This window comes from Megalobrama amblycephala, linkage group LG24, assembly GCF_018812025.1.
Source record: "Megalobrama amblycephala isolate DHTTF-2021 linkage group LG24, ASM1881202v1, whole genome shotgun sequence".
Taxonomy (NCBI): domain Eukaryota; kingdom Metazoa; phylum Chordata; class Actinopteri; order Cypriniformes; family Xenocyprididae; genus Megalobrama; species Megalobrama amblycephala.
This window is the reverse complement of record NC_063067.1, coordinates 27170989-27195068: the sequence shown is the minus strand read 5'-3', so window position 1 is coordinate 27195068 and position 24080 is coordinate 27170989. Positions and strand designations below refer to the sequence as shown.

General features: G+C 36.9%; 1 protein-coding gene across 1 annotated transcript in view; it reads left to right on the top strand.

The window, feature by feature from the left end:
• Positions 1 to 921: 921 nt before the first annotated feature.
• nav1a (neuron navigator 1a) overlaps positions 922 to 24080 on the top strand; it is a 162883-nt gene continuing 139724 nt past the window's right edge. Inside the window, 3 exon segments of the mRNA XM_048178068.1 lie at positions 922 to 1045; positions 5646 to 6497; positions 10218 to 10306. Of these exon segments, the coding sequence (XP_048034025.1) occupies positions 5665 to 6497; positions 10218 to 10306 (922 nt within the window). The 5' untranslated portion in view covers positions 922 to 1045; positions 5646 to 5664.

The window sequence follows — 24080 nt, the reverse complement described above, 5'->3', positions numbered from 1 at the left end:
AATTGCAGTTTCATTGGAGCTTCAAAGGGCTCTACATGATCAAAGACGAGGAATAAGGGTCTTATCTAATGAAACGATCAGTCATTTTCATGCGTGGCGCATCGGAGAGCAGTGCAAGATGAGCATTTGTGGTTAAAAAGTATATACATTTTCTTTTCTTTTTTTTTTTTTTAAAAAAATGATTGATCATTGCACTAGATAAGACCTTTATTCCTCATCTGCAATTTGGAACTTCAACCCGTTGGTAACTGTTGAAGTTCACTATATGGAGAGAAATTCTGGAATGTTTTCCTCAAAAACCTTAATTTCTTTTCAACTGAAGAAAGAAAGACATAAACATCTTGGATGACATGGGCGTGAGTAAATCATCAGAATTTTAATTCTGAAGTGAACTAATCCTTTAATATCATTATGAATGTGATTTATAAATGGTAGGTTGCTTTAGTTTTTTTAATTTAAGCACAACCCTGCTGAAAAACAAAACAAAACAACAAATAAAACCAGCCTATGGGGGTTGGCTGGTCTTAGCTGGTTGATCAGCTGGTCTGCTAAAGAAGTGGTCAAAACCCCTCTAAACCAGCTATGACCAAACTGGAAGACCAGCTCAAACAGTCACCAGGCTGGTTTTATAAATTGAACAATATTATAAATGCACACTTAATAGTAATGATATTCTGAGAAATTCTTACACTATTTGAATAACATTCCACAAAAATGTATAATGATTTAATTTATATATATAAAAAAAAAAAAAATGTGGCAACTATTTTGACCATAACTACGAATACCATGGTGAAAGGGTTTTCTGGACACTCAGCCTTTATTTGATTACAAAACCAGTGACTGCTTTCAAGGCCCTGTTAATGCTTTAATCGTCAAAAACAAACTTCTCTGTCTGAGTTTTGTGCATCATGTGACTGTAGAACTCACATGGTAGACACACGGTCTCCTCTTCTCTCTGTTCGCCTCTCTTCACTCGAGCACAAGCTCATGACACGTTGAGGAACATTGGGTTAGTTTGCTGTAGGCCAAAGTCAGTGCTCAGGTAAAGATGACCATTTATGACATTGCTTCTGTTCCATCTCTCTTCAATTTTTTTGGTGATTTTTAGTCACTTGCCATGCAATTTGTTTGTAAAAACATCAATCATTAGGCTGAGGGTATATGTTTCTCTAATATTTGCTTCTGTAAGACTGTCTTGTCTTGTCAAACTCACATAATGTTGGACATAATGCTGACTTGTTGTTGTTAAACTTTTGTATTTGTTTCTGTCTGCTTACATTTTTTTTTTTTTTTTTTTTTTGGTGGAATTTTAATGCATGTTATCTCCGAAAAGCTATTTATCTACATTTGAACTAAATGAAACACTAAATATTTCACATGTATGAATTTCAGTTATATTGCTTCTCAGATGGTCATTGAAACCTCATACTACGCTACATTTGAATTTGAAAGCTCATTTTATGCTTATTCCTGTATTTGTTTATAGGATAACAATGATTCTTAAGTGTCAGCGTATTTGTGAATTCCTCGTCTTACATGACTGGATCCACTAATTACATTAGAGCAGAATTTTGAAAAAGTTGTGATGAAATTTTCAGTTTATCAGACCTTCTCTGCTCCTATAAGTCTACAGTAGAAGTAGTGGAGCCTGGGGCTTGTTGTCACACTTTTCAGTTTCCAGTGAATATTTTTCAGGCTATGCATTTTATGAAACTCAGTTTCTGTATTCTGTTGGCAGATACCTTTAAATTCATGTCTACAGTTATTGCCCAAGAAAAACACGCTGACCTTTTGTGACAACATGCCAAAACTGTGAAATCTTGACCCAACCTGACATTTATAAAAATACTCTTGTCCTGAGAGCACAGTTCACAGTACATTTTATAGTTGTATGTCTGAATGCATGTCCATGTGGTTTTGTACAGAACTGTACTAGGTTGTTTTAACCTACAACAACAACAACCTAATACAAAAAAAAAAGAAAAAAAAAACTTTAATATTAATTTTACTATGATATAGATCAGTGTTATATTTAGTATTTCTACAATTATACTATTTATTAATATTTTGAATTATTTTTCTTTTAATTTAAGTTTTAGTAATTTTATGTGCTTTTGTCATTTTTATTTGTTTTATTTTTTAATTTCTATTTAGCTTTAATTTATTTTTATTTCAGTTTTTGTTTTAGTCATTCAGTACTTTGACTAAAATAAGTTGAAGTTGGTTGCCAATGCAACATTTATAATTTTCATTCAAGTTTAAGTTTAATTTTTTCATCTAATATTCATATTTTATTTCAGCTTTATTTCAATTAATGAGAATTTTTAATAGTTATTTTAGTTAACAATAACAACACTGATATAGACCTTGAAAAGATTTAGCAGGCATAAAAGCTGGGGGAAAAAAAAATCTCAATAAGTGGAGAAAAGATTTGACATGAAGAATATAAGAAATCTTTACTGCCTCCATGTATAGCTAAAGTTGTTTTCTTGTTTAATTCTGTCACAGTCAGATCTCTCAGGGAAAGCTGAACATTCCCATGTCTTGTGTTGAAAACATGCGGGTACAAACCTTTTAATGCAGGGCTATTGTATTACATGCTCTATTCAATGTGAGTTTGGTTTGTGGCTCGAATTCAGACCACAGGCGACTCGGCTTGCATCCCACAACTTATGGGGTCTCCCACACGGTCTGAATTGTAACGCTTTCTCTGATTCTGATTTGCCAGAGAGCATTTATGCCTGTTGTTTGCAGGGCCCTGATTTTGATGGATTGAGTTTTGCCTGTACATTTGAAGGTCAATAGTTACCATGGGACTGTTAGTACACAGTGCGGTTTTTGGGCCATCTTGACCAGTCTGTGGGCTGGGATGAAAGCCTCTGGGACATTTGGGCACTGAATGGAAGATATATTTGCCAGACTAACTGAACTGGCAGGGGTTTAAAGGTCTTTGACTGAACCGCAGTGAATCTCTCCATTGCTGCTGCTAGTAGATTTATTTTGGTGACCAGATGGAGCTTTACAGTATTTGGGAAGGGTTTCGTTGGCTTAACAAAATGAGATTGATATAATCAACCGTTTTGATTCTGAAGCAAGTATTTCAAATAATGACTGTCCTTTCTCCTGTATTCTTTCACAAGACTCTTAACCACTCATGCCAAATCCTTCCCCTTGGCAGGGATTTTGTTTAGAGAAGCTCTTGAGGAGATTTTCTCAGATTTCATTAAACAGCCCATGTCCATTTGTGTTTGAATACATCAGGTGGGAATTTACATTATATTTGTGAGTACTATTTATGAACAGATAGTCTCTCTGAACTTCTATAGTCTCCATTTTCTTTTTCTTTAACACTCTTTGGTCAGGGGATTCCCAGTCTTTGTCAGCTGAGCCCCAATGATTTAAAATTATTTACAGTATTTGTAAACCCTCTGAGGTTTCCAGTAATGTTCTGAATATTTCATTAAAAGTAATAATAGATATGATTTTATTGTTGTATATAAGATCAAACAAATCAATATATTTCTAATTATAATTTTACACATGTTTCAAATTTCATTTTGTTTCTTTTTTTAATCTGGACACTTGCTCCGGACCGTGCCCGCTTGAAGAGGTGGGCTCGGGCATAGATCAGTCACAGTCATAGACTCAGGCGAGGATGGTATACAAGTAGTGTGATTGCTGATTGCAGTGGAGAATGGAATGGGTGCTACTTGTTTGTGCGCTATACTGTCATCATTACAAAAACATTTTCACAAAGAACCAGAATAAAATAAAACACAAATAGAAAATATAATAGGCATGACCATAAAACTTTATAGGCCAATGAAAACAGATGGGTTTTTAAAAGAGACTTAAAAATGGTCAGACTAGGGGCCATTCAGATCTCCACTGGCAAGTCATTCCAGAGGCGAGGAGGCACAGTCACCTCTACGTTTAAGTCTGGAATGTGGGATTAAAAGAAGGTTCTGGTCACCAGATCTTAGGCTTCTCAAAGGGATGTACTGATGCAGCAATTCAGATAGGTAGCCGGGTGCTTGATTGTGTAAAGAATTAAAAAAATAAAAAAAAAATAAATAAATAATAAATAAGATTAGAAAATATATTCTAAATTGAACAGGCAACCAATGAAGGGCCTTTAAAAGTGGAGTGGCGTGATCCCTTTTTTTCTTTTTATTAAAAGAATTCTAGAGGCAGCATATTGGACCAGTTAAAGATGAGCAATTTGAGCTTTAGAAATGCCACAGTATAATGGAACTGGAAGGAAGCAGAACACAGCTGTTTCTAATGCATGCAGTGCCATCTGCTGTTAAAAACTAAGCTCAGAATCGATTCGAGAGAGAATCGCGATGCATTCAGAAAATCTCACAATTGATCCAGAATCATTTCTCAATTTGCGACGTGTCGATTTATTTCCCCAGCCTTATTGGATATTACACTTTTCAATTAATTTGAGTATATTTAGGTTTACAAAAGGTCTGGTTCTCACCTTATTTATGAACAGGAATTATAATTTGCAGTTAGATCCTTTTGTCTTAGTAATAATATTCTGAAATGTGAAAAAGTCATCATAACCAGGCAGATATGGATAGGCTTTTATCCAAAATCCACAATTTCCACCTGAATTTCCACAAATGACTGTTTAGCTGTGCGGAGCAATGCCTTTCATGTTTAGTTCAGCATTGGTTTTTCTGTTATGATCTCAAACTCTTGCAGTTCCATCATGAGCCCCTAGGATAGAATCTGTTGTTGAGGAATCAACACAGGCTAACTGGAAAAACGTACCTGTGGAAACATTTTTGCAAAACGCAAAAACACCTACCAATACATACAAATCACTGCCGTTTCCAACAGAAATGAACACTAGAGGCAGTAAAACAGGAAGCCCTTTTAATCATTTTCATACAAAGTTATGATTACAAGGGCAGAATTATGGATTAATAAAGACACAATAATTATGACCTCAAAACACTTTTTACCAAAGTGCATGATTTGTAAACGAATACATTTCGTAGTTTGCTTCACATAACCAGCTCCTTATAATTGGCTTTTTTGACATACTAAACTCGCTTGGTAGCTCAGCTGGTACATAACTTGTACTTGTGATGTGGACTTGTAGAAACAAGCTAAAATGGCATGGATGCTTCACGGTCGAGTAGATTTAGGGTTTAGTGTAGGTGGTACATTATTTTAAAACTTGATGGAGCATTAACCTTTTAGCAACAATCAATGTAATAAAACTTTTCCAGAATTCATGTTCATCTGTTTTAGATAAAACTGAACACGCTTTTAGTGCCACTCACTGGATATTTCACTTTGAAACCGGTGCAAAACATGCACAACGCAACATAATATCATTTTGCAGAAATGTTGCCACAGGTTTATTTTTCTAATGAGCCTGAAGGAACCTTGCTGCTTACATGTAGAATCCTCCTTATCATCCAGAATCATTATGGTTGAAGTTATCACGCAGCTTGAATTTGTCTCTGAAGGGTTTTCCGTCAACAAACCAATGTCTGTGGAGATGACACAAGGGCATGTGTGTGCGTGCAATTCAGGGTCAACCTTTAAAACATGTTTCCTTAAAGAGAACAGCAACATGCACTGATTCAGGTCCTCATGGTGTTTGTTTCCTTTTTCCTCAGCATCTGATCTGGTGCCATCATGAGTGGAGGAGTGAATGTGAAGAGTCTTCCACGAGCCCAGCCAGGCTCCGGCATCCCTCTGCACAGGACCAGACTCCCCTCCCCGAAACCTGAGCCCAAGTGTACCAGCAGCAGCCTTCCGAGACCATCCACACACATCCCTGTTGGCAACAGAAGCCCCTGTAGTAGCAGCCCTACACCCGTCTCCTCCAAAGATGTACTGAGGGACACCACCCTCAGAAACCAGCATCTGCTTCTAAGAGGCAGTCCACCTATTCAACGTTCTTCCACCAGTCCTCAAACACAGATCCAGGACTCTAGATCAGCCCATAACAGTCCACAAGTTCGACGGAAAGTGTCCCCACTTTCAAGGGGTAATCTGGATGGGCCCAAGACTGAGAGTTTGCTTGACTTTCGGTCCAATGGCAACAAGAACTTCCAGAGTGGGATCTTTTGTTCTCAGACAGGACGAATGGACAACGCTAACCGCTTGATCTCAGAAGAACTCCAGTGCCACGAGGAGAGGGCTGCTTCTGGAAGCAGTCAAAGCAAGACGGGAATCCCTTCGTTCAGATTTAGTAACAAAAACTTGAGGCCTGGTCCAGCAGCTACTAATGTAGATACAGGTCTTCTCAGAGTCCATAGAGAGAGAGTGACCCTGCAGAACAGTGCCTCCAGTAGCTTCTCAGATGAGGAGATGTGCACCCCAGATGACCTCAGCCCGGAGGTCCCACAGAGATCGCCACCTGAGGCTATTGCAGTCGCTAAACAGGACGCCTCCAGTGTTGAAATGCTCAAAGCCAAACAGACACCAAAGGTCAATATGGCGGCCGTTGCACCTTTCAGATACAGGTAAGTTATGGAAAATGCACTGAAGGATCAAAATATCAGCTTAGACCACGACCAAAAAAGACCAGTGCAGAGATCACCAAGCATAGCTATGCTTTTCACCAGCATGGAGCTGACTGTTCATAATGTTTTTTCTGGTAAAGCTTTTTGACCAAGGAGGACATTAGGTGCTGATGTCCCCAATCAGGCTTCTTAACTAGCATAAAGCTAGTTAAGAATCCTGATTGGGGACATCGGCACCTAATGCTTGAGACCAGTATGTAAAATGCAACAGATGCTGGTGGGATCAGATGGTTTCATACAGTAGGTATACTAGTATACACTTGAAGGCTTTTCACACTCTGGTTAACCCATATTAACCCTTTGATGCACAAGCTATGAAAACCCCTTCTAATGCGCAACATGGGTCAAAAATGACCCGTATTAATTTCCTATGTAATTTCAATAACGGTTGAGTGTTTCTTTGCTGAATCTTTAAAAGAAATGTATTTTATCATTCATTTATTCCAGGTATTCCTTAAATATCTTGTTTTTGATTGACAAAAATCATTATGTTCATTTTTTTCTTTCTTACTTTATAAACAAACACAGTTTTTGTTTGTCTACATCAATTTTACACACATGGGTCAAAAATGACCCGTATTCATTTCCTATGGTATTTCAGTCATCACTGTGTGTTTCTTCGCTGAATCTTTGAAAGAAATGTATTTTATCATTTATTTATTCCAGGTATTCCTTAAATATCTTGTTTTTGATTTTAACAAATCATTGTGTTTATTTTTTTTCTTTATTTTTTTTTTCATAAACAAACACAGGTTTTGTATTTCTACATCAATTTTACACACATGGGTCAAAAATGATCCATATAGAAACCTTTGCAAATTTTTTGCAAGTAGGAACATATTTACTGCAGACAACTATTCATCCGCCACACATTTCACCTCTCAACATGGCTGCTTTTGTATATTTGATGGATGAAAGTCATATTATATTTCATATAATAGGCTATATATTATATTTCATAATTTGTATTTTTTGTCATAAACCAATGCTACTGGTCACCTTTTACATCTATCAGTGTTCCTGAAAAGTAACAGTTTTGAACAAGGTTTCTGTCCAACAGTGAAAATATATAATAAGTGTATCGATCAACAGTGCTTTTGATTTTCTTTATCTAGAGTGTTAGCCACTGGTCCTCAACAGAACTGAGGTGGATGATGACATCACTGTAAAAAAAGATTAAAGTATACTTTTTGCACAGTCAAACGCAGGTTGCACATACACAGTTACAGAAATCCGGCGGAAATTATAAAAAGTTACAAAAATCTGTATGCTGACCCTCACGTACGCATAAAAAGTGAAGTATACATTGGCCTTTAGAATGGTAATGATGCACACATTCAAAAAAATTCATCCAAAAAGAAAGGAAAAATTAAAATAAGGATTTGGTTATTGAGTAATAGATGGAATAATGAATGATAAAATTCCCTCTATGCCTGCTGGGGGTTCTGGGGTATAGCTTCTCCTGCCAACATGAACACTCTCTGAATTAATTGCCCCTTAAAGCAGAACTAAGTAACTTTTTTTTACCTTCATAAATGGTTTTCTAAGTCCTTACGATGGTTAATTGACTTGTAGTGGTGTGTTTGAGGCGAGCACTAACCCCCTCTGGCACGTCTACGCCAGAATACAGCACTTGCAACTTGAGCTGCACCGACCCGAAACAATCTCGCCTCATGTTCACGTTCACGCGAGAGTGACAAAATGCTTTACGGTAATTCAAAAACAATGTATATATTATGTCTTTATAAGACAATTTCGAAAATTACCCACCTCCATCGAGTGTACTGTATTTGCAAATTACCCACCTCCTCTTTCTTGTACTGTATTTGCAAAACTACTGCGCTGGTGAGCGTTGTAGTCGTTGTAGTCCAGAGCAGCGCTTGGAGTATTTATGACAGTGTCATTCACTGAAGGAAACTGTAGGGGGAGCTTCGCGAATCTTGCTTAGTTCTGCTTTAAAGGGGTAACTTTGTATCCCTAAAATGTGCATATTAGTAACTTAGAGTAGTAATATGTACCCTTAAAGGGATAGTTCACCCAAAAATAATTTACTCACCCTCAAGCCATCCGAGGTGTATATGACTATCTTCTTTCAGACAAACACAATCAGAGATATATTAAAAATATATATTCTGGCTCTTCCAAGCTTTATAATGGTAATGAATGGGACCCAATATTTTGAAGCTGAGAACGTGTGTACGGCTGTTGCCGGAAGTCAGTGATTATAGTTCATAAATTTCAAAATTTGTCTTACAAAAACCCATCTCTTCACCTCAGAAGGCCTTTATTAACCCCCCGGAGCTGTATGATTACTTTTAAAGCTTAGAAGAGCCAGGATATTTTTTTTAATATAACCCTGATTGCGTTTGTCTGAAAGAAGTTTGTCATAAACACCTAAGATGGCTTGAGGGTGAGTAAATCATGGGATAATTTTTCATCAAGACGGGTGCCCACTGAGGTCATCTATGCATGATGGACAGTTATTAAAGCAGTTACATTTGAGACATAGACTATTGTTAATTATGTAATTATGCAAGTAAGTGCAAAACCCAGGGTTTACAAATGTAAAATCTGAAATCTTGAAACTGACCTCCTCAGTTTTTTTTTTTACTCAGGATAGATAGTTCAAGATCACTCAAGATAAGTCAGGAATACATTAGGCTGTTTTTAAAAATGATTCTGGGTTAACACTTGCAAGTGTGAAATGTCCAAAAGAAGAAATTATTTGAAGCAACAGGTCAAGTAAATTATTATTTTATTATTATTATTATTATTATTATTATTATTATTATTATTATTATTATTATTATTATTTATTATCTATGATGAACAGTGGAAAGTCCTAATCTTGCTGAAACGTAATTGAAAATGTATATCCTTCTACCTAGCTAGTGTGCAAGAAACTGAATGAGGAACTTTTATTTATTTTTAACAGCATTTCAAATTTTCAATGTTGTACATGTATTATTGCATTACATGGTTAGTTACTTCTCTAGCTGCTGCATAATTTGTCTTCCCTCTATCTGTCTTCATGTCCGTCTGTGCCCAGCTCACTCACTCTTTTGTCTCTCTCAGTCTTTTTCTTCCCCATTTCATCCAGTTTTGACAAATATGACAGTCCATCACTTACGCTGACAGATTAGCCTCCTTTTTCACTCGTAATCTTTCCAGCGCTGAATCAGTCAAGCGGTTTAAGTTCCTGTCCCACTCTCAGAGACTGTGTCGCTTTTGCCCTCTGTATGCCTGCTGGGAATTCTGGGGCATAGTAGATGCTTAAAAAGCTTCTCCTGCCAGCATGAACACTCTCTGAATTATCTGCTCTAATGACTCAGTGCAGTGGACACCCGGTGGGCACAGGGTACACTGGCATCAGGGCGACTACCATGTTAGCGTAACTGAATATAAACCAGCCGTAACACTGACAAATCTGCTGTTTGAAAATAGCACTGAACACTGATTATTTTCAGACCGCCATTCCTAGATGGTTAACAGTTAGTGAAGATTACCAAGCACCATGACATGTCTGAACTTCTAGGCCGACATTCAGTGAAAGAACACTTGATATATGCTACATATTTCCAAGGAGCAGAGTTGGGTTTTTCTTATGAGGCTCTTGGAAAGTGTCTAATTGTCTTATTCTTTTCATTTTGTGTTATAAAGGCTGCAGATTCAGGAAGACGTATCTCTGGATGACTTCAGCGACTGTTCATCTGACTCAATAGAAGTCTGCTGTGATGACCTTAATACTGGTGAGTTGTTTGCTGTTTATTATCTTTTGCATAGGATCAACAGTCTTTTTAGGGTACGTTCACATCACAAAGCCAAAGTTCTCAATATGTTACTTTTTTTTGGCCTTATAAATATGACCAATGTGAGATGCTACTGAACTGACCCACATGCATAAAACACACTAGCCTGGCATGTTCATCATAGCCTAATTTCATAAGTGTCTCAATACAATTTATAATAAAATTTTACTATAAAATTTGGCACCAGTCTTAACGCTTGTAATGCATTAAAAACTGTATACACATGTTGCATGGAACATAAGCTCATAAAACACTCATAACTTCATATTTTTCAATTAAAACCATATTGTATTTGACCAGTAACTTCTCATTAATGAGTGAATTTTCAAAATTGTTAAAGTTTTAAATGTTATACCATATTTTTACTGAGCTATTACTACATTTACCCCCCCTTTTTAATTAAACCATTGAAAAATTCTTTGAAATTTAAAATGTTACAAGAACTACAGGGTGATGCAAGAAAATATACTGTATATTCGTAATCAATATTTATGAGAAATTTTATTTGAATATATCATTATATGAAATTTATAAGAGCATATAATATGAGAATTACCATGAACTCTATTGACTTCAATGGATTTAATTAAATTCCTTTGAACTTATAAATCATGAAAAGCCAAGTGCCACATTTGTGACATAACATACATCATTATACATTTGAAATTAATATATTTTGTGCATTTCTGTGCAATATTTTATATAGTTCCATTAGTTAATTATTTTATAATTCAGGCCGATTGAAAATCAATTGTGCAGTTATGTTGTTTGGTTGACTTATAAATTATATAAATTCTGACATTTCATACTTGACTTCTGAAATTTCACATATGAATTTCTGTATGTTCACACTAACATCACATTGTTAAAGTTAAGAATTCAAAGCTTTCCCAGATTGGAAATTCAAAGCAGTTTTTGATGTTCAAACCCAAATATGTGGTAAACATTAGGAAAGATCTTAACCACTTTCAACTACAGTGTGAATTATTGAACTAAAGAAAAGAAGAAACAAAATATTTCCTATGTGTTCATTGGAACCCTGAAAGTTGAGGACAGAGAGAATCAAATCTGTCCTTCCATCTACTTTCTGGCCTAATTCTCCATCTCTGAGTGCCTTGTAGCCCGTGGCAGTGGGTGCGTTGCGCAGTAAGAGAAAGCAGGCAAAGAAAGTGATAGCTGCAGGTTTTCCACTCCTTACAAAGGGAGTGAATGCAGCAGTCACAAAGACAGCCTTCACCCCACTGCTCTAACAGAAGCCCTGACCTAGATTGACCCTCATCAGACAGGCATGATGCCAACGAGACCATCCCCACCTGCAGATGGAGAGTTCAGCTGTACGGGCTGTTTTACACTTTACACTGTTAAATATAAAGGTTACAAAAAGGGTTTTACAGTCTGGTGCCATAGAAGAACATTTTAAGCTCCAAAGACAGTGTTTTAGCTTATGAAAGTTGCTTTTACCCAGAACACCATAGCAAACACCTACAGTAGCAATTAATTTCTCAACAAGTACAACAATGATTTTTGATACATGTGTCTTTGGTGAACTTAATCTACTCTAAAGAACAATTGAAGAATCTTTAATTTGGTCTTTGCTGCAAATGTGAAGATGTTTAATTAACTTTGTGATGATTTAGGGGGAACACTTAACAAATTAAATCAGGTGTGCTGTTGCAGAATTTGATTAAATGTCTGGTTAAAGATCACTGTAGATAACCTGGATTTCGTAGAGAGTGACTCTCACAGGAATCAGCACTGTAAAGTATGTGTGCACATGTGTTTGAAACGGCTTTAGTCTCTGTTTTTCTATATATTTCAGACGTCATCACTGTTAAACAGACGTAATCTTGACGAAGATTAGAGTTTTCAGTTTTTATGGAAAATGTACAAACCCTCAGCAGAAGAATATTTAGTTTTAGTGATCGACCAGATACCATTGTATAGTCAATTTGCTTTAATTACATTGATTATATACTAACGTTTAGTATAAGTAGATTTTTTGCAAGAAGTCTCTTCTGGTCACCAAGGCTGCATTTATTTACAGTAAAACAAAAAACACAGTAAAAATAGTAATATTGTGAAATATTATTACAATTTAAAAATAACTGTTTTCTATTGTAATATATTTTAATGTAATTTATTCCTGTGATCAAAGCTGAATTTTCAGCGTCATTACTCCAGTCTTCAGTGTCACATGATCTTTTAGAAATCATTCTAATGTGATGATTTGATGCTCAAGAAACATTTCTGATTCATATCAGTGTTGAAAACAGCTGTGCTGCTTAATTTTGTGGAAACAATGCTATATATTTTTCAGGATTCATTTATGGAAAGCTCTAAAACAACATCATAAATGTCTTTACTGTCACTTTTGATCAGTTTAATGCATCCTTGCTGAATGAATGCATCAATTTATTTTGAATGATAGTGTATTTTGGCATTATATTGGCTATCATATATTATTCTAACGTAAAACTGTTGTAATAAACCAAATCACCCATGTGCCTTGCATGAGTAGCATTATATGATGTTTTATTAACAAAGTTCGGGAGGAGCATGTTCAGATAATTAATCTAATTAACACAAGAGGAGCGCATTCAGTAATCCACTCCATTAACACGATAAGGGGTATCTATACAGAGCAGACTTGCTTCTGTTCCTTGACAGTTTTCCAGCATCCCTCCACCACCCCTTCTCCTCACTTCTAACTATTACTATCCCAACCTGGGATGGGGGGAGTACTCTGGATTCCAAGCTCAGAGCCCTCCCCTCAGACAACACGCCAATACGCATAACCTTTATTATATGTAAGTGTGAACTTTTTGGAGTTTTGGATAGTAGTCTTCAGGCTAGTAACTGATGCAGTCATATGACACTAGAGGCAGTAGGTGTGTCCCAATTCACATACTTATGCACTATTCTATGCCATTTTGTAGTATAAATAATGTGAGTAGTGTGTTCACACTGAAAATTCCAAAAAGAGAAAGTACACTTTAAATACTCAGATGATGCACTTTTATTACATTACATTACATTACATTAACAGAAAAATCACGGAGGGAGAGGGACTCAGACTCCAATGTTGAATGATAAAATAACCTTCTAAAATTCATACACTACACTATTGAGTACAGGGTGCGATTTGTGGAAAAAAAAAACAGAGGGGGGGATGTTTTGAGAATTTTTTTTTTTTTTTTTTTTTGAAATTTGTTAAAAACCACAGTGGAGCTATATACTATTTTTGGCAGCTGTTACAGAAACATTTTTACAAAACAAATTCTGATTTAACCTTGAGATTTGAAGTATTAGCTTAGATATTTGTAGAAATACAGGTTTACTTGAGATTTCATTAGATATAATATAAGATGTGTTTCATAATTACCGAGGTCAGAAAATCTAGTTTTCTAGGGGGGTACGGGGGCATGCTACCCCGAGAAAATTTAGATTTCCCTGGTGTGCATATGTGCATTTTTAAGATGTTTTAAGGCCAACAAATTGGATAACAATAGCTTTAAAACCATGTCAACAAATACATGCATGCACAGTTTTGAGGCGGCTTTAATCGCATGTTTGGTAATTTCATGACTTAATTAGTTTCTTTAAGCTATAATAATTATGTAAAATATTATAATTATAAATAAAAGTAATTATGCAGCGCGCCGGCGCATTTGCGCATGCAATTCTTGAGTGCGCGCCACGAGCACCGTATAACGGCTGATTGGACAGTCATGTTAATTTTTCGGAGTTTTACCGACATAGCCTGACAACATCTCATCTGACCATCTCATCTGAAATCTTAGGGCTTAGTAAATTAGTGTATGTTTGTGTGTGTGTTATGTGGCCAGAGAGTATGTGTATGTGTGTATTAGCATTGAGCTCTCTGAGAGTGTGTGCTAGTAATGAGGTGTGTGTGTGTGTGTGTGTGTGGGTGTGAGAGAGCGAGAGAGAGAGAGATTATTAGCGATGAACGATCTAAGTGTGTGAGTATGTGTGTTAGTGATGAGTGGTCTAAGAGCGTAAGTGTTATGGTGAGTGGGCTCATGGGTTTTATCAGGTTTGAGATCAGATCCACCCCTGAGAATCGACAAAAGCTGATCTGCAGGTTGAATTACACTTTTCCCATTTCAACATCTGCCGGCTGCCTTCCTCTCAGATGGCTGACACACAAACACACTCATATGTATATTGATAATACATTGCCCCCCTCTCTCTCTTTCTCTCTCTCTCTCTAACACAAACACACACACACACCTCAACCAGCGCAAGCAGAGATTTGACTGCGGTCTGTCAGCATTGAGCACAACACAGTCAAGAACTGCACTAAACGTGTTTTGATTCTCAAACTTCTTTAAAGCATTAAGTTTGCATTTTCTGTGCCAATGGTACCAGTCTAATCAGTGGCCTAAAATGTTTATTCTACATAAGGAGTGTTCACACTAGCCACTTGAGATCACATGATGGACGTTGTCTTGCAGTTTGAAGTTAGTAAACACAAACTTACGGACATATCTGAAACTTCAGTGATCCAGAGCTGCAGGGGGCAGCAGAGAGGCTAATGCTGTTTAATAAGTTGTTTATAGAGCGCTGAAGTGATGGCGTATTTTTGTAGGCCAACCTGTACGTTTGCATCACCCTGGTTCCCTCGACTAAAACCCGATAAGATTTTTCCATTGGCTTTTGGATTATTGCAGAAAAATAAACTCCAACAAACTTTCATGATTCTTACACGTTTTGTTCATCATGATAATCTTTTCAAATTAACGCAATGTTTATGAGTTTTGAAGCCTAAATACAATCGGCAGAAGCTAAACACTTCAACATTACTTCAACATGTCTGTAATTAAGCTTCAGCTTTTTCAGTCTGAATTTAAAATCCCTTTCCCTGAAAGTTTGAGTTATAATAGTTTGCAAGTGTGATTCTAAACACTATGAGGCTGTGGAAGCTGTAGTCCCATATAGCCACTTGTTGGCAACCAAAAAACGTAAAAAAAAAGAAAAAAAAAAAATCACGAGGGTATTACTGATGTATTTTATGTCGTAGAATAATCGAATTCTAGGGCGGAGCAAATCCGAGCAAACAGGAAGCGGAGTAAACCAGTCAGAGAAGGGCAGATATGACGCTAGCAAAGCGACGAGAGTCAACAGCGAAAAGTAAATAATTAATGTGTTTTTGGTCATTTAAAACTGAATTCACGGCTGAATAGAACGAACTCTCGAGTCTCGCATGCGCAATCTTTGTTGATATTGAAGGGACTTTTGCCGCACTAGAGTGCGCAAACAGCGTCACTGAAATAAACAAATCTGATTGCACGGTACGGTTTGGAGTTGACTTGAGGCGCGACGGAGGGCGGACTGACCAGACTGATATATCTTGTAGAAGATATATCATTCTGGACTTGCCAGGCAAGTTTGGTGGTATCTTTTGCAAAAAAAAAAAGAGAGAGAGAGAGAAAAAAATGCACATCAATTTTCAATAAATGTCAATGATAAATATTGATATGCTATATTGAAATATGAAATATTAGCCGCGTTTCCACTGCCGGGCCAAAGGCGGGCGTGCTAGTGCGTGCCAGGGCCGGTCGCGTTTCCACTGTCACTTCCGGGGCTTGATCGTGCCTCTTCGGTGCTTCCTCGGTGCCAAAAACCTCGGCCTGCCGAAAACCTTGGTCCAAAGCGGGCCAGCTGGGGCTTGAGGCACGGTCAAGGTGAAAGGCGGAGCTAATCGTAGTCAGGTGATGGTCTACACGCTGAAATGGGTTGGGTAGTGTGACGTTTGATCAAGGGAGGTGTGTTTAAGGGCGGTTTTTAGATCAGCGCTGCGGAGCTAGCGGACTGACACTGGAAACGCAATTTGATTTTGGCCTCGGTGCCTAAGGTCTGTGGCCATAGGCCCAGCCCGGCACGCTGTTAGCCCTGGCTCGCACTGGCCTGACATTGGAAAAGCGGCTATTGACTTTAAGTCTTGAGAAAAACTATTTTTCATGTCACAACTCACGCACTAGCATGGACTTATGAGTTTTAATAGTGAAAGCTTTCATATAGTTGATATTTTTAGGGTAGCCTACCATCAGCCAATCGGTTGGCATTATTGCATTGATCATTTTCCTGCAGTTTCAAAATGATTAGTCACATTTTCAGCTCAGGTGAGTGGCTTAGCTGCATACTTTTAGGATTGCATACTCTGGCCAAACAACTGCCATAGCTGTTTCCATGCACCTATTTTTATGCTTATTTTGGGATACTGCATAAAAAAACATTGGATGGAAACGGCAAGATGTGCATAAATTCTAAAAATGCACATTAAAAAACTAATGCATTTAATTGAGTCAGATAAATTTAATATCCGAGAAAACGCAAGCATAAACTATGATGGAATCACATTTACAGAATAAAAATTGACTTTTCAATGCGATGGCATAACTGGACCAACCAGGGAACCGATCTCGTGGAGCAGAATCTGAAATGCTGTTTTGGTTGTTCTGAAATGCCTGAGCCAAAGCTTGTCGTCAAAGTGGTTCAGTATAATTCCCTCCCAGAACTGTCTTACACGACTGTGTTCCCAAACAGCAGGCATTCGCCTCCGAAAACAAGATAACATGAGTGCGTTTATTGCGTTTTGTTTTCGCGCGATTAATTTATATACCGAAAACTATTATATATAGTCCTATTTTTCTTGGTGATATTTAGCGCCAGTTTTTGTTCTCTTCGACTCTCTGGATGGAAACGCTGCTTTATTCGCAAGTATTTTATGCGATACTCCAATTTTGCACTTAAGTTAAATTCACAACTTTTGATGGAAACATAGCTACTGAGATTAATGGGAATGTTAATGGTTAGCTTTCTCCATTTATATTATAATTTCTTGTCTGGTATAGCATACTACCATAGGCTACTCCATATTTCACACATTAGTAAATAGTATGCAAAGAATGGCTTTTGGTATGTATTGAATACGTTTGCAAAAATGTTAGTACAAAAAAGAGGGCAATGCATCAGATACTCAATTCAAATCCCACAATTCACTGCACTCAATGTGACCTTCCACTGTTTTTTTTTTTTTTTTTTTTTTTTAAATTGCAGTAAACCATGCTGCACAGTATTCCATTCATTACCTTTTTCTTCATTCATAATTTGATGGAACTGCTAGTATTTTAATTTCCAAGGTGTTAACTGGATGGCACTCTCTGAATTAAATGTCATGTGACAACATTTAAGCACAATACGGTTTTGTCTAATGTTAATGCATTCTCATACTCTCTCTATTTTATTAATGTAAATGGCAGTATTCTGTGTATAGGCCTACTCTGCATTATGTCAGTACTCTGTTCTGAACATAGCCTCCTTCTTGACTCATTTGAAAAAAAAAAAAAAAAAAAAAATATATATATATATATTAAATGCAAAATAACTTTTTTCATTCTGAGATGATAACCGGATGCCCATTTAATTTCCATATACTGTAACTTCACCTTCAACCAAAGAATTAGGCTGAGCTTAAGGTCACAGTCTTGGAAGCTGATGCTGGATTTCATCTTCTATAATAATATTGCAAATGTGAAATCCATTTTTAACATTATTATTATATTTATTTTTTTTTTTTCAATCCATAAATGACCATATAGTCACATAGTGACTGACCCATCTATATGAAGTGTAATCCATTTGTTCAGGATTTTCTTAATTCTCATAGCGGCTTTCGTAAATGCTTAAAGGATAGAAGACCAAAAGCTGCTTTTGATCTGGTTTTATGGCAATTAATTGGGAGAAAATCCTGATTTTTAGCATTTATACTTGCAGGTTTCTGGCAGATTGTAGGCATCAAGGCCGAATTAATATTTAGCATATGGTGAGGAAAAAAACGGATTCACTGGCTGTTAGACAAATGGCAAATCAGCAGTGGCCTCTTAAAGTTGACTCTCCAGATTTGACTTTGAGAATCTGCATTGAACTACAGTGCATATGAATTGCCATCAAAGATTGCTTCACACACATACATAATGATGAACTTTTGCCAGCTAACCCTATTAACACATGTTTACCCAGAAGCCTATCAGATTTTAGGAAATCATCCCTGTTGCTTGTTAATCGTTTGTTTTGGCACCCTAGTCGCTCACTGTTTTAATATACTTTATTTTGCTTGATCCCAATCCCCGTTTTGAACCTGTTTCAAAGCTTAGATTCTCAGAGAAAAGTTTAGTGCACCTCATAAACCATGACATGGACTGTACAAACAGAGAGGAGCATTCATTTCTTGAAATGGAATCTCACATCATGTTTCCAGTGGTTGAGACATGAGACTGGGCATTGAAAAACAGGTGCTCTTGGGAAACTCTTGGGGAACTAGAACTAGAGCCACTATAAATGCTAATTGTCTTGAAGCCGGGAGGGACAAGTGTACTGGGCAGTGTCACCATGGGTGGTGCGTGTTTGTGGCTGTGCTCAGTTTGACATGGACACTTGTTTTAGTAAAAACGTGTGAATGCTGGCATGCTAGCTAAGCTTTTGTATTTTTTTAAAGAATATGTGAGTGGTGTTTGCACATGTAAAAGTCACTGCCACAATGCAAGGGTGGTTGCCAGGGTGTTGCTAGGGTGTTCTGGATATTTGCCAGAGTGTTGCTTTGTGCAGTGTTATTTTAGTATTATTTATATATTATTATTATCATTGTATATGTTGATATTTTTAAATTCAGCTCTTTTATATTTTCAGGTTTGATTTCAATTTTAGTGTACATTTTATTATTTGTGTTTGTAATTTTTTTAAAAAACATTTCTATGTATGTAGTTTTAATTTATTTCAGTTTGTTTTATAATTTTAGCATTTCATCTTATTTTATTCAGTTTGTAGTTGCGATGGCAGCAGTTTAAATTTTTCAATATTTATTTTTTTTTATTTCAGCATAATTTAAGTGATTTTATCACGTTGTTGCACTTTTAAATAAAGGTTATTTACTGGCATCAATGGTTCAATGAAGGACCTCCAAAAATCCTCTTTTGAATCCTTTATTTTAAGAGTGTAGGGTGTTCTGGATGGGTCTGTCTATCACGCATATCATACATATAGACCAACTTTTCCCATTTCACTTTTTGTTGCATACTTGTCTTTACTGGCCTGCAGAAACAAAGACAATTCAATCCAGGCCTTAATGCTCTTAAAGGGGACCTATTATGCCACATTTTACAAGATGTAATTTAAGTCTCTGATGCCTCCAGCGTGTGTATGTGTTTTCATTCAAAATACCCCACAGATCATTTATTATAGCATGTTAAAATTGCCACTTTTTGGGAGTGAACAAAAACATGCTTTTTTTGTGTGTCCCTTTAAATGAAAATGAGCTGCTGCTCCCGGCCCACGTTCCAGCATACCGACAACAACAAAACAGGACAATCTCACACTCTGAAAATGTCAGAAACTGTCAGTAATGGTGTTCAGTTCGAACCGGGGTCGGACAATGATGTCTACAAAGCCAGAGAATATATGCTACATGGAGATAGAGCAGGTATCATTTAGTTTAATTACAATTACAACTTATAGTGGATAAAATCAAGATGACAACATAAGTACAAGTCTGTTGTAGCTAGTGTTGCACGATATACCGGTACTTAAAAGGTATCGCGATACCCTTTTTTTAAAAACGGTCCGGTTCTTCATTTTATTAGTACCGGTACTTTGAGTGCCAGCTGTATTTCCTAAAGTGCGACAGCAGGGGGCAGTGTGCAGCGCGCTGCTTTTAAAGGGATAGTTCACCCAAAAATGAAAATTTGATGTTTATCTGCTTACCCCCAGAGCATCCAAGATGTAGGTGTCTTTGTTTCTTCAGTAGAACACAAATGATGATTTTTAACTGCAACCGCTGCCGTCTGTCAGTGGTATAATGCAAGTCAGCGGGAACTTGGACTATAGAGAATACGAATCTGACGTCACGCCGCATTGAGTTCTGGGTAACTTCTTTGTTTATCCGCCATCTTGACAGGATCGCGCAGCCTTTCCGTTAGTGAGTTTAGTGCAGTAATTTGTTTTCTGTCATGATTGTGAAAAATGTCACCATTGTATGTCATTAATGCTGCATCGATAATTGTGATAGTAACTCAGATCATCGTTCTGAGAGAAAACAAGACAGTGAAAAACGTTTTTTCGCCTTTTCTACGTGTAAAAACACCAAGGGAAGCAGGTCGAGGAGATGACGAGAAGACGCCGGATGGCAATTCTATTCATAATTGCACTGATTAAACCCACTGCTTATCACTCAATAAAAGAATCACATTGCTAAGTGTTTTTGGACGTTTTGATTTCGTTTGGTTTAATAATTAACATTACCTTTGCAAGTCTGACTCTCACTGCGCTCGTGAATAAGCAGAACTTGACGGGGACATTCAAATGCTTAACAAGAAAAACGCTTCATGTGACAAACAAACAATTCTGTACATATTTATTAAAGCATACTGTGTGGAGATACGCAGATGAGCCCAAAATATGAACGCAACGTTTATATCTTAAACGGTTTCCTCTCATGTCCTCTCAAGAAAACGCTTAATTCACTTAGACTGATATTAAAGAGAACAAATTCTATTTACAAATAAAGCACATGCAGAAAAACAGATGAGACCAAAATATAAACTTTCAGTATCACTTAAAATGTAAGCATTTTATACATTTTCTTCATAACGTTTTTATAAAGGTAGGAAATTGCTTAGTGTGGTTGTCATTTGTTAAAATAAATATAAAAATACAGCGTGTTCGTGTCCGTCTGTCCGCTGAATTTGACCCATAATCTCTGATTCTCCTCATCTGTGATCATGGAAAAGAGGAATTACAATGACAAGTTGTAGGCCTACTCAAGCATCATTTAAACGTTTCCAACAAATAAATGAATCAGCTTTTCTCACTGTGTTAATTACATAGATTTATTTGGATATTCATACGATGGCTGAGCAGCGGTGAGCGTCCAGCGTGCGACACGGTAAACAGAACAACATTGTAAACGAAATTCTACAAAACTTCAGTGAAAAAATAAATAAATAAATAAATAAAATGATCATGCGATGCGATAAAATAGCTTCTATTCCCTGCAAACGATACCATTAAAATGTTAACGTTCCACTTAATGGCTGAAACAAAACAAAAGGTAAGCAAGAATCCGTATTAATTTCAGTACGACTAATAGAGGGCGATCCTGTCAAAATGGCGGCGCCGCCCCGGCATGCAACGAGGCGTGACGTCGGTTCGTATTCTCTATAAGAGTAAATAAAACACGACAGACAAATCCAAATTGAATCCTGCGGCTCATGACGACACATTGATGTCCTAAGACACGAAACGATCGGTTTGTGTGAGAAACCGAACAGTATTTATATCATTTTTTACCTCTAATACACCACTATGTCCAACGGCATTCTTCACTCGATTCGTTTGGTCTGATCGCGCTCTGACAACGGCAGTGATGTCTCGCTCTTATTGAAGGATATGCGCGAGACATCACTGCCGCTGTCAGAGCGCGATCAGACCAAACGAATGTTTATTCCTCTCAACTGCGCAACGGCTTTTATGGTGACGAAACGAGAGGTGTGGTTGCAAATACAGGTGCTCTTGCAGACCGTCCACAAATTGTTGAGAAAGCAGATGCACGAAGCGAAATATGGCATTATTTTGCTTACATTGCCGACAGTCAGGGCAAGCCCACGGACACCACAAATCCCGTCTGCAAAAGATGTTACAAAATAACGCAAGCGAAGGGAGTCAAAAGCATCTTGCCGACAAACATCCCGATTTGTACAGAATTAAAGAGCGACAGGTTAGTGTGATATCAGCATTATGTTTATGCTCTCAAACATTAAATGAGCATTTATTATTTTTTATTTTACTCGTGCAAGCAGACCTGAGGTGTATTATTGAGTCTAAGTTTAACAAGTGATATCTGATTGCAAAAATAAAATTAATTTAAAAATACATAAATATGTGAAGGGTATATACAGTTATTTTAAACCAATTTATGCTTTAATAACATTACTCTTAAGTATTTACAGTAATCAAATTTTTACAATAATCTTACTGTCAAAAACACCTACAAATGTATATAAAAAAAAAAAAAAAAAACAGCAAAAAAGCATTACAGCAAATAATTTACAATTTTATTGAGCATAAACCAAAATTTTGGTATCGTGACAACACTAGTTGTAGCAGACCCCGTTAGAATGATGGCCACAAATTTACTTTGAGTTTTATGAAGTTTATTGTACATCACACAAAAGATGAAGCATCTGTTTTCACTCCAGTAAATCACAGTAAGAGCTGAATAAAACACAGTACAAGTACCTATTAAAGTCTTAACTCTCTCTCTTCCTTGCTTTATCATCAACATACACAGCGAATTATATAAAAACACACGTTACAATTAACGGTGAACAAATATATACAGACCTTATGCCTTTTCGGGGGTGCTTAATAAACTGGTAGACTTTATATCCATAAATCAACTCTGATGAACTGTAATAAAGTGCACGCTCTCACTTTCGTTTCTGCCGTAACCAGTGTCGCTCTGGAGACTGTTAGCTGGATCATGAACAGTTTGTACTGATCCATCTTTGAGTAACATCTTTTTAGCAAATCCTGTTTTGTATTGTCCCTTTACATTGACCCTCATTCACAAAGCAGTCTGGTGTAAAATGATTTGTGCAGACATGAACAAATTTAGGCATATGGGTGTTCATTTTAAAAATAAAACTAATCCACTGCATCTTCAGCAGCTCTGATGTCAGATGTACATGATGACTATTATGTTCACTCTTAAATCCAACAACAAAACACCTCAATCGCTTGCGAGACATTCTTGCCGCTATAGCTGCTCCAGCCTGGAGGAAATGGAGGACAGTGTACAACTCGCTCAGGGCGGGGTCTATGCTAATACGACAGAGTATGTCAGCATTTGTGGGTGGGGCCTGAGCAGTATGTTGTCATACTGTTTAGAAAATGAAAACAGCTTGTTCTGAGACTCTGTTTATGATTTATGAGGATTAAAAAAAAAAAAGAAATGAGTAGGTGGATTTTTATCATTGTAGGGTGGTTGTGTACACACACTGCAAACACACATTTATGTTCAAACACCATGTAAAAGTGAATTTTGCATAATAGATCCCCTTTAAATTGTACCAAGTCAGATAACAAGAGGTCTGCCATCATTTTAAATCAGTCACTATTGATCACAGTGGTAATCAGATAATAACGCTGCAGTGATGCTTCCTATAGTCCTACGAAATGGGGCTAATAAAACATGGCAGAGACACAAATTGAGATTAAACATTAGGGCTCAGATGCACAGACGGGGTATAACCGTTTGCTAAAGGCAAGATGCTTCAGTGACAGAAGCATTTAATCATTAACTTAGATATTTACATTACTTCCCTTTCGTGATACTACTGTCACATGTAATCTGATTTGGTTTTGTTTTCTTTGTTTCTGTTCTCGTTTTTGCCTGTCTAATTTGCTACACCGCAAAATCCCCAAAGTTAAATCAACTCTGCTCAGATTACATATGGTCCCTCTCTGCTTAGTGTAACACTGAAGTAGAGTTAAAGTAAATGAGATAATTAAGTGATCAATTAAGTTATGATTGAGCATTAGTGATGAACACCTGCTGTTAACAAGCAGAATCACTGAAGAGAAACACAAGAACTACAACTGACTTCAGCCACAGCCTTAGATGAAATCAACTGAAGAT